At 37.0% G+C, this 18996-nt stretch overlaps 1 protein-coding gene across 1 annotated transcript; it reads left to right on the top strand.

Annotated features, from left to right (window-relative positions):
- The first annotated feature begins 1889 nt into the window (after window positions 1–1889).
- Window positions 1890–16649, top strand: frg1 (FSHD region gene 1). Its single transcript, XM_084715055.1, has 9 exons — window positions 1890–2042; window positions 3878–3945; window positions 4698–4820; window positions 8781–8838; window positions 9292–9406; window positions 12123–12227; window positions 12422–12513; window positions 14590–14700; window positions 16511–16649. The coding sequence occupies exons 1-9, from the start codon at window positions 1984–1986 to the stop codon at window positions 16545–16547; spliced, it is 768 nt and encodes a 255-aa protein (XP_084571181.1). The 5' UTR covers window positions 1890–1983; the 3' UTR covers window positions 16548–16649.
- Window positions 16650–18996: the final 2347 nt, after the last annotated feature.

The raw sequence follows: 18996 nt of genomic DNA on the forward strand, positions 1-18996 counted from the left end.
TGTCAAAGTATCATTGAATTTGACAAATGACAGAGGGAGTACAAGTGGGATTCGGCTCAGGCAGAGTAAAATGTTGATTCATGACTTCTTGAAAACCCCACTGGCTAACTTCCTTAAAGCTTACCAGACTTCTCTGACCAGATTATTTTTCCATAACCAACTTTTCCTCACACAGCAGCAGCAGCAGGAGTCTCACTGAGGTATTACTGTAGTTTCTCTCCTGCATCAGTTAAGACGAAGATGTTTTGTGCTGCTGGAGTTATTACAGTGAGTCTGGTTGGTTTCAGGCAGCCTTCATCACTTTTATTCGAGTCTGGACACTTTTTTTTTTTTACTTGATTGAGTTCTTACCAGTTGAGTTTTACTGCAGTGAGCAGATAACACAGGGCGCTGTCTAATTTATTTTACTTCTTGACAGTGTCCACAAATGATTTATTACCTCCTGTCAGAGGCTCCTGATTGGGCCATTCCTGCTAAATGAGACAACATTAGCATATACAGTTATGTGAGGACACCATGCTCGAGGTCAACCCACCTGCCTACCTTACCAGGTGATTGGTGAGACTATTTGGAGGGAAGGGTCTCAGGGGTTTGACTCAGGGAACATTTAACATTTCTGGTGTGTTTGTGTGCGTGTGTATTGTGTTTGTGTGTGCACAGGCTGGCAAGAAGAGATAAATGCCACTTTTTGTGACTCCAACCTCAATTCTGATTTAGTGTGAAATAAAATGTCTCCTATGATTTATGATCTGTTGATTTAATCATAAATAAATTATTTCGTCAATGTGATGCAGTGTGGTTTTGAATGACAGCAATGATCATTCCATTGTAAGTTAACTTGCATGTATATTAGAGTAGAGATATTCAAAAATCACTCAGAGATGCACATTAAGACAAAACACAGATACCTGTGGGGATATTTTATAGGTATAACTATCCTCTGAAGGTCTACCTGGATACCTATAATCTGTCTCTGGAGTTTCACTCTCATTTGGTCACAGGTAGAGATTTCCTAACCAAACTTAATTCACACCCCAACAAAGAAGCATTTTGTATGTATAACAGGAACTCAAGAACAAAGATAATGGGAACCATGAGAATCTACATAATGTGAATTATATGTTGTGTGCAGTAGCATGATTGTAGATTGTGTAACTCACAATAAAAGGGGAAGAAAAGTACATCTCTGAATTAAAGTTATAATGTTATTATACTTAACTAAAACTTAAAAAAAAATGCTATTAGATGTTGGAAAAAAAAAAAACATTTTGTTTCACTGAAAAGAATTGAAAACTAGACTTTGGTCATATTTGTCAACACAAGTATGAGGAGACATTGGTGCACATGTTTATCCAAGCTCTTTGTTTATTGAGACTGGGATGCCTACATGACTTGCCTTAACAAGGTGATTGTTATATGATTTCTTTTTAAATCTTGCCCCTGAACAGAAACTAAACTGAATATAACAAAATTAAAAACGAATAACAAAAACTAAAAAAAAAAAATTTTTTAAAAACCCAAGCAATCCATTAACCAATATTCTTTTTTTTTTTTTTTTTTGGTTTAACAAAAAGTCCAAACATTTTGGATAAGTTCCTGTATCCTAATGTAAGCAAATTAAAATTTAATTGAAAATAGTTTCACAAAAAGGCACAATTGTTACGTTAGATTACACTGTTATTGTGACTGTTGTATTGCATTAGTGTACATTACATGTATTTCCATCTCTAGGTCACTCCTGTAATGTTCTTTACAGTTGTATAAAAGTATCCTGAGCATAACTCCCGAAATTCGATAGTGTGGTAGGTATAGATTGTGTGGCCGAATTTTTTTACAGTCCTCCTGTAAAATAAAAGAAGCAAGAAATATTGGAGTGAGGTTTGGAGGGATGCGACTTTGCTTGTACCTCCGCGGCTGCCGTACTTGAACGGAAACACAACTTGCAGACTGTTTTGTAGTCGTGCTAACCCGCTAGGTAAAGCCATGGCTGAATATTCTCACGTAAAATCAACCAAACTTGTTTTAAAGGGTCTGAACAAAGGGTAAGTGTTGCTTTTACTTGATTCCACTAATCGCTACCATCTGCAGTGTTATCCAAGGCTAACTAACTGGGTTTGTATAACCAATGCTAAAGCTAGCTCAGGCTAAAATGTTGTTAACTTTAACACCATGGATGTATCATAGAGCAAGTTAGTGTACTAATTTAAGTTACCGTGTGTTTTCGATATACCCATTCTTAACTGTGTTGAAATAACAAAGGCTGTTGCAAATCTTAAATCAAACTCGGCCGTTTAGAAATACTTACTTTTAGCTAACACGCTAGCCTCTTCTTTAACTAGCAGTTAGCTAAACATTTCTATTTGAACTAACTAAATTAATTTTCCCAAATGAGGTTTAGTAGCAGCCGAAATGTCACATCACGTCTTGTGTTTTAAATATGTTGATTTGACATTGTTAATGTTAACTCTCGTAATGTTAATTAGCTATATGTCAGAACACGTTGATTAAATAAAGTATCTCTGATTCTGAAGTCCAAGAAACCTCAGAGAAAAAATCTCTGAGAGTCTGTAGAGTGTAGATTATTGAAGATTATTGAAGGCTCCATCATTGTGAGTCGACAAATAATAAGCAACTATTGACTCTCACTGAAGCACTTTGTGAATTAAAAACTAAAATAAAAAATCGAATACTATTTGATACTAATTAATAGCTAATAATCAATGAATAAACTTAAAAACATCAGTCACTTTGCTATTTTGAATATCTTGTCAATAAAAAGAATCTAAGTTTTATTTAGAGGACAGGTTTCAGCACAACAAAATCTATTTAAAGAATAACTGGTTTCTGCTGACATCAAGTCATTTAATTATCCACTTTACTGCAGTGATGTAGGGATGAACTGTGAAATTCTGAACTGATATTGATACGGATGTTTAAAATGCTAATTTAAATGATAGCCCATAGGTCTACACAATTTATCTCAGCAGCAATAAAATTGCTATATGGCCAAGTGCAATAACCAAATCGCAGTTTGTTTGTTTTTTGAAAAAAGGAAAACGTGTGTGAAAAGAGCATTATAATTAGTGCTGCATAAATGACCTTGCCTGAAAATCTTGTTCTCCAGATGAAAGAAAATGTGTTTGTTTGGAACAGATCTCAATAAATATAACACCACAGTTTTAATAGTTTTTTGTCTGTGAACATGAAAACTGTGATACAAAACTGATCATTTCCACTAATTGCATTCCATATCACAATCACAATTTCAGACCAAAAAATGCAGACTTTTTTTAATCAAATAGTGCAGCCTGAGTCTGAGTATGACCACAGATAACCAACACAATATTTCATCATTGCAGAATTGATGCGACACAACAGATAAACATCGGCCACTGAATGTTATTCTACTTGCCAATGGGCTGCTTGCACTCATCAAGGCAAATAATGAACAATACACATGTTCAGTTGATAAATCAGTGCATCCCTACAGTGATGTACAGGTGTAGTTACAGGTGTAACAGAGTACATTTCTGACCACACCGAACAGTGATATCTGTTCAGAGGTCAGAGGTAAAACAGACTAGAAACTTTCAATTAGAGAGAGCAGTAAAACACTGTTTTTTTTCAGCCCAGCATTAAGTTACTCTTTAAAATCAGCAAGATTCATTCCTCTCCTGCAGCTCATGTCTTAGATTTGTTATTGACTTCAACAGGCTTGAAGTTGTACTTTCAAGGAAAATTTATTCGTTTTACACAAATTAACTTGCCCACCTGAGAGGTTTAATCTTTGGGTATACTTGCAAGGCCTACCTGTGTTATTAAACATTTAGCAAGCAAATGCAAATGGAGACTTTTATGTTAATGATATTTTTTACAGGAAAAAGAAGAAGCATAAAGATAAGAAGAGAAAAGCAACAAATGAAGAAGAAAAACCTGACATTGTTGGTATGTCCTGTATTTCTAAACTGCATAAGTCAACAAACAGACTTTATTTCCTGTTAATCTCCCCATTAAGGAGTGAATTATTTTTTAGAGAAGCTGTGCTTTTTATATGCTTTGCAATACCATGGGGGGAAAGTTAAATTGACTGAATACAGAAATATCTCTTGTGGTATGTGCATGTCAAAATCATTTAATATTTACGTTCAAGGCCCAATCTGATTTCTTTATGACCACATAAATTTAAGGTCTATTGACATACATAATTTAAAAGAAATTTTATAGTGCATTTCATGATTCTGTACTGATCATCATTAAAAACATGAAAGCCTTGAAGTTGTTTTTTAAAAAACAATGGTGTTCACAGGATCAGAAATTTGGATGTAGTTGTTGTCAAGACTTTTAAATATTAGAAGACCTTTGAGAGTGATAGCAGATTCAGCCTTTGTGTTAAAATGTTTGGTTCAGGGCGATCGTTATGTTTATAGATTGTACTTTTTAAAGAGATTTTTTAAAACTCCAGTTGTCAAATTACAAATAATGCAACAGACAAGAACATCTTTCAATACCAGCACTGCTATAATTTCTCCCATGCAATACATTACAAAGTTTAGTAGCTCCAGGTAGTAGTAATATTTTTGCAATTCCAAAAATGGTCTGGGTTCTGAATCTTAATGTTACCATGGCTTTCAATGACACAGTGGTGGGTTAGGGTTAGTGTCACTCCACCTTTTGATATGGATTTTTCTGCTCACCAGGTGGTTGGTGGTCTGTCAGCAGCTTTGGGGAAATCACTGGAACAGTTGCCATAGAGATGCAGAACAACGCGTACATCCATGCACTGGACAGTGGGCTCTTCACACTGGGTGCGCCACACAAAGGTAAGAAGACACATTTGGAGTGACTTCAGAGGAGCCGGGTGGTTCATTCAGTTCAATTTGATCACCTTGGCTCAGCACAGTAGAAAAGTTCTATATAGGGAGTACCTGATTTATCATACTCTATAATTTCTTTTCTGCTATGAAACATTTATTTCTGTGTATGAAAGAGCAGTGTGTATTAATGTTTGGACCCAAAATTTCTACATTTTCTGAGGCTTTTAGTTTTGTTGTCAGGGCTCTGCCATTGCTGGCTGTATGATGACAACAGGGTCTACTGCTCGAGGTCACATTATTCCCGTTGCACTCAAAATAATTGCCAGAGAAATAAGATCTCAGTATTTTACAGAGAATTTGAACAATTTACTTTTAATTCAGTGAGTATTTCTTGAATGTAAAAGTTAATTTTTAGCCTTAACCCAGATAAATTTCTGAGCCGGAGAAAGGCACATTTTAGATGTGTATTTTTTAAGGTAATATTTTGTAGTGAAACATGGAATGTTGCTCTAAACTGGCCAAGACTTTGGATTTTATAGTGATGTGACTATTTTTGCAGAATGCTGTTGTCCAATTTATGATTACAAACAACATCTGTCAGCAGCCCGTAGCACACATCTGCTCCGAGAAGGTGGGACAACTGATGTGGGGGAATGGAAGAGTGCTCATTCTGCAACTACTTCTGGGGACAGAATTGTGCTGCACTGCACATTGTCTGACAAAAAAAAAACAACAAGAAAAAACAACTTAGTCAACTGAGGATTGTCTGACCCATGATTCAAATCTTCGACTTTTAGAGTGCAGCTCTGCTATTTTGACGATCAGTTAACAGTTTGTCATTTGGTCCCAGCTTTTTAAATGTGAAAAGATGTTTTTCTTTGTGCTTTTATATGCTGATACAAAAAAAAAAAAAAATCTTTTATGAATATACTGATCCGAATCACCTGGCCTTACCCAGGATGATGATGATTAATCACCCTTTGGGAAAAATCTTTTTTTTTTTTTTTACTTGATTGTTAATTGTTTTAAATATATGTTGGCTTGTACGTACACATGCAATCTTCAAGAGAGGTGGATGCTGTCCTGAGCAGTTTGAGGTTGACGGTGTCCACCTCTCCGTTCAGAGCTTGACTTGGACTGGCAACCCTCTGGTGGCCAAGTCCTTACAGACTGAGCTACTGAGATGAGCTTTACCTGGGGGAAATTGAAAGAAGGATTATAATGCAAAAATAGCACTGTGTAGGATTCTGGCCGTTGTAAAAGATCATGCAAATTCTACATGTATTCACTCATCCCACAGTTGGACAAACTTGCAGAACTCAGTTTTGAGGTTACATTTACTGTAGGCCCCAGGTGTTGAGGGGATGAAGGAGGGGTTGCCTTTAGTCCACAAAGCAGTTGGTATTTAAGTAGTAAATCCAGACACCAGACTGAAAAGGCTGAACAAGGGTTGAGTTGAGGGTAAGGACAGAACTAACTCCTGAGTTTTCACTCACTTCTGCCTCCAGGCACTTCTGAGGGAGTGGTGTTCAGTGAAACAGTCTGCCCGGGACGAGACACTACTAACAATTAATTCAGCCCACGTCTTGTGAGAACCAGTGAAAATGGCTGGGAGATTGAAACATCCCAATTCCCTAAGTGGGTCCTCATCCTCGGCATGCACTTAAGCTCATTTCTAGGAGATGAAAGAGGACGCGAGCTAGCAGTATAGAAATAGAGATAAGAAATTTCCCCATCCTGACTGGATTGTCTGCACAGATGCCACACTGTGGATGATGCAGCATCACAGAAAACTGCAAAAAATTGTTCGCATTCACCTGTGAAACACGCTGATGTTCTCTCAGCCACCTCTGAGGGTCACTACCTGACATATTTCAAAGATAATCAGCCTTTTGAATAAGCATTTTATGCCCCATTTTGCCTCTGCTTTATTAATACATTCTTCGTTAATGTCTCACAGGCTCTGCTCTCCCTTGACCTGAACCCCGTATGACACGCCACAAATTATGCAAAAGCTTGATGTATTGTAAAGGTCAGACAGTGACCTAATCACAGGCAGATCAGTCTTATGAAATCATGAGAAACCCAGGAGAGCTTAGTATAAAATAAAGTATTTAAATGCAACACAACAGTTCCTTCCATGCCTTATTCCAACTGTCTCAGTGCTGGTGAACTGGACCCAGATTAGCAAAGCACTACCTAGCCAGAGGGTTTGAATTATTAATTAAAAGAATGCATAAGTAAAACAGAAAGCAGGTCTCAAGGAACTTGGTGTGAGAAGAAATTATGCACATTTTAATGAAGGCACATGATTGTTGCACAGTAATTAATTAAATACTAAATGACAGGGCGTCATGATTTTGGCCAAAATGATAATCAGGATGATTTTTTTTATCAATATTGAGAGTATGAATATTTATAAATTTTAAGGACAAAATATTTTAATTGCACTTTCACATGTAAGTAAACAGAGCGCTGCTTTCACTTCCATGTTGTACTGCATTCCTGCGAATGTGCAAATCTGTGCATTAAAATGAGACTGGCCCTTATTTGTAAAAATTGATTTTTACTTGCATCGTGAAAAGTCAATAATAAGAAATTTAAAACGCAGTTCTTGATGCTGTGACGGCCTGTAACCGTTTTGTGCATTTTGAACTCTTTTATGGGTACAATCTGATCAGCTAGTGTTGTTGTATATTAATTAATTTTCAAGTGTTGAAGTGCCCGAAACTGCTTGAAATTGTAATTGCATAACTTTCATAATAAATTGGAATCCGACTGAGAAGTTTGCTTTTTAGATAAAGAAATAAAAGAAGTCAGAGAGAGCCTAATTGCTTTTGCCTTTCACACAAAATTAAGACTACTCCACTGGGTAATCTGTCACTCTTTTTTGATGTGTGGCCTCTGATGGAACAGTGAGCAGAAGGCAAACAAATAACAACAGAGACAGGAGGTTGCTGTTTCAATGAGTGTTGGCTTGAAAATGAAAATGAAAATGAATTTTTATTTCTTTGTCTAATGATTGAGTGATCGTTTTATATTGGCTCACTCAGGTTATATCAGATGCCAAGTCTACTTACAGACAGGTGACGCATTTTAATTCTTGAAACATTGTTGTGTTTTCCTCTTATTTGCCACCCTTCTGTAGAATCTTATCACAAAAGATAGTTTTGGTAGCACAATAACATCTGATTTAATGTGATGAAATGTGCAATAATCATTTTGAGTAGTTCAAAAGTGCTTGAATTTGACACAAAGCAGTAGGAAGCCTGTAACAAAATCTTCTACTCTGGAATCCAGCCGCAACATCCAGGAAATTGTGCACAGGCTGCCGCTGCAGGTGGCTGGCTTTAAAAAGCACTTCATTTGAAATGCAGCTGAGCTTTCTATGAGCGGAGCACGCATTTTAAATGTCAATATTGCAGTCGGTCATGCTCGTTTAATTGTGGGAAGCCAAAATCCTGGTCGAGATTTGTATCCGATTAATTTTGCAACCCTACTTAATGATCGTTTTGTATGGCTAATGCTTTTAATGTCAAAACTAAAAGATCAGGGCGGCCTGGTAGCTCAGCTGGTGGAGCATTTGCCCCACATAGACTTTTAGTCTTCTGCAGTGGCTGTGGGGTCGACTCTGGTCTGCGGCCCTTTGCTGCCCTGCTGTCCTATCTAAATAAAGGGATAAAAAGCCCATACAATATATTAAAAAAAATCAGAAAAGATCAGTAACCAGAATTTGGATACAGGTCAAAGATTTGGCATCACAGAATATTCTAACTTTGCTTCTAGTGTAAGTAATTAGCAACAAATAGAGAGAGGAGTTTTCATTATGAAATAATAAATGTTAACACTATGAAAAACACAAGAAGCAGTATAATTCTCTATACAGACGGACCAATATAAAGCCATTTGAGAAGCAACACTAACCATAAAACCTTTTAAAGGTAAACATTGCTCTATGTGTTTCAGATGATGAAGGACCCGACCCTCCAGAACAGTTTACTGCCATCAAGCTGTCAGACACAAGGTGAGAACGCAAAGACGAACGGCACGTTGCATTAGCATCCACAGATAATCCTTCACCAACAGATTTAATACCCGGCTTCTGCAGGGGATTTTTATAGTGTCTAGATGTGCAATAGTAATTTACCCTTCCACAGGCCCAGCCAACCTCTCTTTGTGGAGGACTGCACGTTGTTTTCTTCAGTTATGAATCTCAGATGAACGCTCCACTGTTATTTAACCTTTCCTGTCATGAGGACAAAACAGTTCTGTAAAGTCACATAAAAACGCATTATGGCTTTTCCCATGAACATCAGACTAGTCCTTTTTTCTTTTTTTATTACTATGGATGTTCTTTTGAGTCTGAAATAAAGTTTGAATTGAATTTAGTTGAATCATGTTGTCTGTTTGAGCCATTGAAAACTCTTTCGGTGTACTGCAACTGTAGAATTTGATTTGGTAATTTTTGCTGTTGCAGGATAGCCTTGAAGTCTGGATATGGCAAGTACCTGGGTATCAACTCTGAGGGTTTGGTGGTGGGGCGCTCTGATGCCATTGGCGCCAGGGAACAGTGGGAACCAGTCTTCCAGGATGTGAGTGGATCTTTTAAAGTTCAATCTAATCTTGGTGCCCATAATGTAGATTTAACCCTGGTGTCAAATTCAGTATATAAGACTTGTTTTCCATCTGGCACAACCCTCATGAAGTTCTTTTGTCTCATCTTGGTCCTGTGATTTTTATGGCAACCAATACTGTACCACTTTTGAAGAACCATGGCTGGTTTAAGCCCTGATTACAGACAGTAGAAATAGATGATTGAGAAATGTAGAGAGAGAGATGCTACAAAGGTCTCTGTCCAGAGACAGAAATGGGGGCCTCCTAAATCACAGGGGGCTCCCACCCATTGTAGGCATAAATAACAAACACAATGCATATACATTAAAGATGTCGCAATACCAGAAGTCTACCCTTTGTTACAAGACTAGAATTAAAAAAAGATACTCAACACCTCTTTCAGTACCACAGCAAAAAGAAAACAAGGCGTAGGCAAACAAAATAGATTTCTTTTGTCCCTTTTTAAAATTAACAACCTGCACACAATGCTGGTGCAGAAAAAGTCACTAAACTTTGTTTGGTTCTGCTGTGCTGCACTCCAAATTTCAGGCAGGACAATTAAGGCTGAACTAGAAAAATACTCAAACTGATTAATTGATTATCAAAATAGTTGGCAATTAATCATTGCAGTTCTGTGATCTTTTAATGTTGTTGTGTTATTCAGTTGTTTAGCTCTGGTTCCTAACTATACTTTATTGACTTGTGTAATTGCGAAATGAGAACAAGCAAGTGCCCTGTTCTTTGTACCCTTTACTCTGATTTTTTTATGCTGTATTTTTTAAAGAAACAAAAAAATATAGTAAAACAACCTGTTGTCGCCTGTATATTCACACTGTTGTTATACAGATGGAAGTGCATGTCAGTTCATACAGTAACAGATCTGTGATGATTCTGTGAGGTCACAGACACAAAGACAAAATACATTTTTCCCAGTACTGCAAAAATTTATCAACCAGTAGATTTATCGAAAAAAGTAATTCCCTGTGTATTTTGAACTTCAGTCACAGTCTCTATCCTGCCAGTCTTTGTCAGAGCTTCGGTCTGTAACCATTTTTGTGTTTCAACTTTCTTGCTGGCTGCCAATAACATCTTTAATAGATATTTGTCTCACACCAGTAGATGAGCTGCAATAATGGCTGTCCCAAAATAGACTGTTGAGAAAGAACCATCAAATCCATCTCCAACAATATTTTGTATTACTTGTTATTACCAGCGGCCAGTATGGCTGAACGGCTGGAAAATGATCTGCCAGCTGTTTTCTGCATGACCTTCAGTGTGGACCCCTTCCCATCTCACCTGTCTGGACACATTTTAACTTTGGGGTTGTGAAATATCTGATCAAGTTCTGCCAACAGAATTAACTCCAACGACCCGAACTGGTGGAAGTAAACTGTACAGATCACATATTCGACTAGTCCTCCTCTGAAATGACAAGTCCACATTCTTTCTCCCATTTTGATCTAAGCTTATTTGTTAAGTGTTTCTCAGTGGATTGAATACTGGAGTATAATTTTGTTTCTTATTGTTCTTCATTTTATATATGTCAGTAAAGATGCCAGTTCAATTGGTATCACATTTCTTTATGAATTTTATTTCATTATTAAAACAAAACAAATGATGACAATTGATGCCAATTCAATACGAATATTTAAACCTCCCATCGAACCTTGCTGGCTTGAAATCCGAGTCAAAAGAGACCCATCTTAGCAGTCTAGACCGTCTTTCAGTGATGATTTAATGTTCCTTAAACCAGATTCTAAGAGAAACTTTAGTCCACTGATTTAAACTATTAGAATTCTGCTTATACTTACTAAGGATTGTAACAGGACGTCTGAAATTTGCTTCAGAATCTAGTACTCGTGTTGAACTTGCCTTGAGAAAGACCGTGTGTGGCTGAAATGTCAGTTATACAACAGAATAATTGGGGCTGAGCGTGCGGTCATCTTCTCTTCAATAGAAAGCAGAAATGCCAAAATTGCAAAATTGCAGCTTCTTGTATGAGACTGTGTAATGCTTTTCTTTGTCATATGATAATAAACCGGATAGTTCTGGGTTTTGATTGGATTAAACAACACATTTGAATATGTTAACTTTTTTCTGACATTTTATTGATAAAGTGAGAATCAAGAAAATAATCAAGCATAGTAATCGATAAATGAAATAATCACTGGTTTCAAATGTATGTTTAAGTAGTGCAAGACTGCATGACAGTGCAAAGAATCCTGGAATAAATGTCTATTTGTAATAAGAATACTGCTTTTTAAAATGTATTTGTATAAGTAAATCCAGAGATGGCCATATAAATAATAATTAGTGTTAAAGTATGAAATAAAAATGTATGTTTTTTGCTGTTTTGTCAGATCATGTAAGAAGGAACTATTTTTTTTTTTTAGGGCTGCCCCCTGCCTTTCATGGCTCACCTCGTGGCTGATTGGAGTTTAGCCCATGAGAGATAACACTTAGCTGTAGTCAGGAACAACTAATTCATTATGCAGGATGCATCTACCTTATCACTGTAGCGCACTGCTCGCCTTGATGCTTTGTTGAACCTATAAACAACCTGCCTGGCACAACCTTGAGACTCTTTTACATCAAATATCAGGCAACCTTTCATGCCTGTCACAACAACCAATCCCACTGCAATTCTATCTAATCTACTGCCTCCTCCTCTGTTTTCTCTCTGTTCTGCCTCAGGGCAAAATGGCTCTCCTGGCAGCAAATAGCTGTTTCATCTCCTACAGTGACAGTGGGGACATCGTGGCCAAGAGCAAGACAGCGGGGGACGACGAGATGGTGAAGGTGATGTGTAAATTGTGTTCTTCCACAAGGTTGCATGTTAATCCTTTCATTTTAAGCATGCAATCTCAGCGGGGTCCTGACTGGGGAGATGGAAGGGGAAAATGTTCGTGACCTCGCTTCAGGGGGTTCAAGGTATTGATATTTAATGCGAAACTTTTCTTTCTGTTTTTTCTTCCCCCCTGAATGATGAGCAGATCAGATCGAGTGCGGAGCGGGAGGCCAAGCGTAAAGATGACATTGCAGAAGAGGACAGGGGCAACGTGAAGTCTTGTGAGGTCAATTACGTGTACGTAACCTCCACTGTGTATTACTTCAGCTCTCACTGAATACATCAGCAGCCCAGTTCAGTAACAAATGAAGGAAACCCATACTGGCTTCTCTCTGCATATCACTTTCATATTAACTGTCGGGTAATAGAGCCAGTGGACCTTTTTCTGCTGCATCTAATGTGCACAAATTAGAGTGTAATCAACTCCTCTCTGACATATTGTCAAGAATGATTAAAGTTTTTACAAACAGTGTTTATTCCTGGGCTTTTGTTTAAAGGTGCTGTATGCAACATTCACTGCCACTGGGCACACAGGGTAAGCCAAAATCTCAAGGCAACCTGTATTCATATCCATTCAAAACAGTCTTTATAACCAATCCAACCAACAGAGGCAACGAGTACTAGCCAATCAGAAGCAGAGTACCCCGAGGTGCAGGGGTTGAAAAACAAACGTGTGCTTTGTTTGCTTAATAAAGTTCAGGGAAAAAAAGAAAGCGGCATCTGAACAGTCACTGCTCACAAAACTCAGATCAAACTAGGCAGTGGTGATCAAACATGGATCAAAATTATATTACAAAATTGCATATTACTCGTCTAAAATGTTTGCAGAAACATAGATTGGTGCACTGTTTAGCTGTAATGTGAGATAAATATAAAGAAATATAAAGTATGCAAAATATTTTAAAAGGCAGCATATCTCAAGTCTTCATGTCAAAGAGGAAAAAATACTCACATTTCACTCATTTATTACACTGAGAATCCAGTTATTGAAATGCAATCTCCTTTTCAAAATGCAGATAAAATATATATTGAATTTTTTTACTGTCAGTGTAGCACATACTGTATCTTTTGGCTGTCTTGTTTCTCCTATTCAGACGTTGGCAATGACTTCTTACAGTGATATTTGTCTTTAAGCTGTCGTCACATTATTATACTTCTGTTTCACAACAGCTTGACGGTTTACGGTTTAAGCAGTGTACCTCTCAGCTTCCTCTGAGCGTTTTACTCTGATTGAGGGGAAAAACTGTGATTTCCTTCCCATTATCTCCACATTGTGTCGGTGTGCACCGACAAGACTTTGACAACAAAATCACATCCCTGGATGTGAGATCAGGCCTTTAAGCTACCGCCTCATCAGTCCCGGGCTTTAAAGATGGAATTGATGGTCTGCTGTTGTGCGGGATGAGAAAGCAGGCAACACCACATTTCAGCTGCTGACGCTCCAAGTGTTTTATATACGGCCCGTCTGCGGCCTATTAACTTCCGGGCAATATGTCTGAAGCTGTTTTTTGCTTGGCATGCTTTGGCTTGTGTTCCAACTCTATTATTTGTTTTAGATGAATGCTGTGGAAATGGACTCATCGTGTTGACATGTTGATAATGGCTGCCCTTGAGCCTGTGTCTTGATGTAGTGTTTAGCGTCTAAAATGCCTTTCAGGATGGAGTGCAGCCCGGGAATCATAAAACACAGGCAGAGCAAAGAGAAACTAAATATCAAAGAAGTTTCTGATTGGATGCCTCGCTTGTTTATAGCACTGTTTGGGCAGATATTTGAATATATTTTTGAGATTGCTTACATTAGAATAACAGATTATTTTAAGCTCACTGACTGACAGGAGGAGGAGGATAGAGTCCTCACAGTCTATCACACAGTGCGCTGGTACTGTGCTACATTTCTGGCAGAGCTTATTTAGAGGCATGTATCATTTCAGGCTGAAATAAAAAGGATTTTCCACCTTCATTAGCAGATTCCACTGTTATCTCCGATCCCTTTGCTGAATATTTAAATAATACTTCTGTATATGTTGATTTGTGGCAGCTAGTCGGCTTAGCCATTCAGCCTATTGCTACTTTGCTACCACTGTCAACATTTAGACTCTGCTTTGGTAATTCTTGGGCTCATTATCTGGATTTTTTTATTTATTTTTTTTATTTTTTTTACAGATGTAGCTTCTTAGAGCTCAGTGTCAGCTCTCAAAAGAGGATAAGTTGTGACAACTTCAGAGTCTGTGTTTATTTGCGTGTGAATTGAGCGATGAGACATTTGCCCTTTTGTAATTGTCTTATTAATGTTTCTGTGTGTTTTTTTTACAGGAAGAAGTTTCAGAGTTTTCAAGATCGGCGGCTCAGGGTTAATGAGGAAGACGCCTCCACACTAAAGAGAGCCAGAACAGAGGGGAAGTTCCACGAGGCTTTGCTTGACAGGTGTGAAAATAAGCTCATTATATATTTATTCTCGAACACCTCATTTACATTTGTTGTATTATCACTCTTCCTTTAGTATTCTGTCATCTGTAATGGAAATTTACACATGAAGGTATAAAATCAAACTGCACTGACAGGTTCACTTTCACGTGACTGTCAGTGATCTCACACAGTAATTGAGTAATTGGTAATTGAGATCAAATTATGAGTATTAGATACAAAAAATTATAAACCTCCTTCCACATTATGTGGAAGTGAATTCTCAATATCATATCAGATCATGTAAACAGCATATTTCATTAGGATATTCTGAATTAGTCCCCAAATGTAGCATTTTCTGATTAAAATGTGGGATGTGCAGATATTATTCAGGCTTTATAAGCAGTCTTTGGACGTGTGTACAGCACATTTGGAAGAGTCATCCCAGATTCTGTGTGTTATAAACAAACCCACTAGCCAGTGGCTGGTTTGCAAGGCTGGAGTAGAGATGCATGCACAACACAAAAGCCCACATTTCTGATTGGCACGAGAAATGCATCTACTTTTAAGCATGAATAAAAGACTTGGATATTAACAGGTTTTTGAATACGCACAAACATTTCAACACCGAACCTGGGAGGCTGTTTGTTGTTGTTTCTGTTTGTTTCATCATTAAGTTAATCAAGTATGCACAGTTGTATATAAATGGAAATATTGGAGGAATATTAATTTTCATTAACAATGTAAACAGCAAAGTAGCTTATTGTCTTTTTGGAGTAAAGGTAAAAACCTAAATATTTTGTGCACGTAAATGTCTTCATTGGCTTCCTGTTAATTTTTTTTTTTCCTTTAATGGTAGTTTTAAAAAATGATAGATGATGATCACTATAAATACTTCTGAAGAGATGCTTTTAAAAATGTTTTCAGTGTTTTTAAAAAGAAAACAGTTCAAATGTTGAGTAAAATAATATGTGGACTATATTGCTTCATCCAAAACATCAACATCTATGTTCCTGTATAATAATAACAATAATACTAATAAAATATAATGGTGAGCTTTATTTATATTGCACTTCTTAACAATGTTTCAAAGTCCTTTAAAAAAAGAAATAAAACCAGACAAGGCAGTTAATATAAGAATAAAGGCTAAAGACATCAGTAGAGAGGAAGTAAACACAAAAAAATGACTAAAAAGTGTGAAAATAAAAATATATATCAAACATTTCCAAAGCTTTTACAATGAGAAAAGTTTTAAGAAGAGATTTAAAAGAAGCTGGAGACTTACTGCGTCTGAATTAGGGAGATTTGTATGGCTTAGGACTAAAATGTTACATAAAAGCGTAACAAATCGCACTGCACTGGGACCAGCCTCCATTCATTTTTAATGTGTTTACTCTGCAGCATTAGATGTGACATTTGAACAAGTAAAAGATCACAGACAGACAGTTCAGGTAGTCTCATGCTGTCAGATTGTGAAAATGTATTCACAGCATCATCCTAGCAGTTTTTAACAAGTAAGATACGTGAGAATTTATGCATGCTATCCTGTCATGTGTTTGTCAACAGAAGCACCAAACAAAGCTGCTAATTCACTGACTGAACAAGGTGTTAAAAACATAATTATCAGTTATTAATACTAATGCAGTGAAATATATTTTTCCAAGAAGAAAAAGAAGAAAAGAAATGCCACGCAGTTAGTTTGTCGTTGATTTCAGGTTCAAAATGATTTGATTTTAGTCGTGGACATTGAATTAATCAAATAACAATAACAGATTGCACAGACACACTGCAGCACTGAATGTAACATGTCATCTTTTTGTTTTCATTACAGGAGAAGCAAAATGAAAGCAGACAGGTACTGCAAGTGAAGACAACTTCATAGATCACTGTCATGTTTTTTTGTAAATGTTTTCATTTTAGAGATTTGGCCATTTGATCTGACATTTTATGTACTGGTTTTTGTTGTTGTTGTTGTTTTTTTTTTTGATATTTTTAATAAAGTGACATGGCCAGATCAGTTTTTGTGGTCTTTGTGTATTTTTTTGCAGCCAGTTTGATTCATCTTGATGGTGACATTTATAGAATTCAGGTGACCCAGTTGACTGCTCTGTGTAAATAATTAACCATCACTTCACTTTGTTGTGGAGCAGCTGTTTGTTAAACCTTTTGGTCATATGATGTCTCTTGTTTTTGAGTGATTCTACCACATTTTTTAGTTGCAAAGAGTGATCGAGTGGTCAGTAAAATGTTACATAAACTATAACTGAGATGGTAATACTGCTCGAGCAAACAAGTGCCAGAACTGACCTTTGATGAAAGGTCAAAATCTATTATTTATTTATACTGTGACTCCCATCAGTTGACAGTGTTCGGTGTCAGGTTTGCCATGACGTAATGAAGATAAATGTCACCCAAAAAAAGTAATACATTAACACCCCATCCTGCATCGCACACTTCATGGCCAAAAGTATGAGGACACGTGAACATTATGTGTGATTGTTGATTATATTCTAAAAGCATGAGCATTAAGATGCTGCTGTAACAACCTCCTCTCTTGTTCTGAGGCTGACTACATTTTTTTTTTTGGAACCTGTCGGCTGTTATTTGCCCCCGTTTAGTCCCAACAGCATCAGACAGACCAGGCACAGATTTTGGCTCACAGTGCCAGAGGAGCTGACGGAGTTGAGGTCAGGACTCTGTGCGGGTCAGTCAGGTTCTTCCACTACAACCCTTAAAAAGTTTATTTTTATCGACGTCTCTTTGTGCATGAGGGCATTGTCATGTTGGAGCAAGAACAGGGGTTTCCTCAAACTGTTGGTTCAAAGACAGAAGCGCACTATCGTCTTTAATATTGTATGTTGGCATCAAGGTTTCCTAACAAAAAACAGGTTCACTGCCAAAGTATGTAATATTAATCATTTGCTGTTTTTATAGCAAAGGGTAGCAAATATTTTCAACTTCCAGCTTTTTACTTGTAAGGGTTTGCTGGGGTTTTTTGCCTCATGCTATTAAAAACTGAGTATCTTTGAGCTTTGGCACGATGCGAATGTCCGATTTTGTCATTTTAGCTGCTTTCTGACATTTAATATACATTATATTTTATTATGAAGTATCGAAAGTATGCATTCGTACTGCATAAAAATGACTGAGGTGTTACATGTTTTAGTTTGTTGGTTTAGTCCAGCGGTTCCCAACCTTGAAATTGGGCCTCTCCAGATAAATCTGAGGGGTTGTGAAATGATTAATGGGGCATGAAAAAAGAAAAGCAAAGTTCTGTTCTGTTGATGTTGTTTTGTTTTTCTGTTAACTTCCCTCAGATATGTGCTGTTTGTGACATATTCTGTAAAGACACCAACTTTTCACCGCAGGTTTATGTTAATTATGTGAGTATATACAGAACATCTGGCTGCCCATACAGTTTTCATGTACCTCCAACATTGATAGTTTCAGTGTGGTCTACATATGTCTTTTCTCAAATTCTATATTTGATTGTTTTTTCTTCTTTTCTTTTGTGATCTTACTCAAAAACATTTGAAAAGCTGGTAGTTTTATGAAGTGCAATAATAAAAAAAAAAAAGTATGTGGACTGGGCAAAAAGATTTTTTCCTGAGAGAGTTGAGATCAATTCCTTCTCCTTTCTTCTTTAGAAAATGGTGGCTAAACACCATGGTTTCCTGTCTATTTTTTTTATTTTTTTACTATATCCAATGTCCACCCCAAGTTTCTGTAGATGTTGGGACCCTTTATTTATCATATTAGGAAGAAGAGGTGTCAACCTGGGAACTAATGGTATAGGGGTTTATTGTATTGTACTTTGATCTGCTGGATTTTCTTTTTTTCTGGTCTTCATCTTGGGCCTTCTTCAAACCCACTCCATACTTGGTGCGCTAACTCCCGATTTTCCCTTGAGACTCCTGTGTTTCATTGCCATCTCATTATTTCCTGCCAGGATTACAATTCTTCTGTATTTCTCCTGATTTATGACAAATTTCACACCTTTTTTTTCTTTTCATGATCACAATGTTGTTCTGACACTGTACAGTGTGTTTAAGTACTAAAAGTATGAATCACTCCAGACGTCTACTCTTTCTGCCAGCATCAGTTGGGCACACAAAAAATAAATAAATGAAAGGAAAATGATGAATATTAGTGTGTTCACAGCAGAGGGGTGAGGTTTTTCTGTATTATTTCCAGGGAGATGACAGTAAAATGAGCATGAAATGCTGTTGATGTGTTCTTGTTATTTTCATTCTTTAAAAGTCACCAGAATGCAGGAAACAAAGTCTCAAACTCAAATGTTCAAAATCCTTTCTATGT

The sequence above is a fragment of the Lutjanus erythropterus genome, chromosome 3 (genome assembly GCF_056507025.1).
Source record: "Lutjanus erythropterus isolate fLutEry1 chromosome 3, fLutEry1.hap2, whole genome shotgun sequence".
In the NCBI taxonomy this organism is placed as follows: domain Eukaryota; kingdom Metazoa; phylum Chordata; class Actinopteri; order Lutjaniformes; family Lutjanidae; genus Lutjanus; species Lutjanus erythropterus.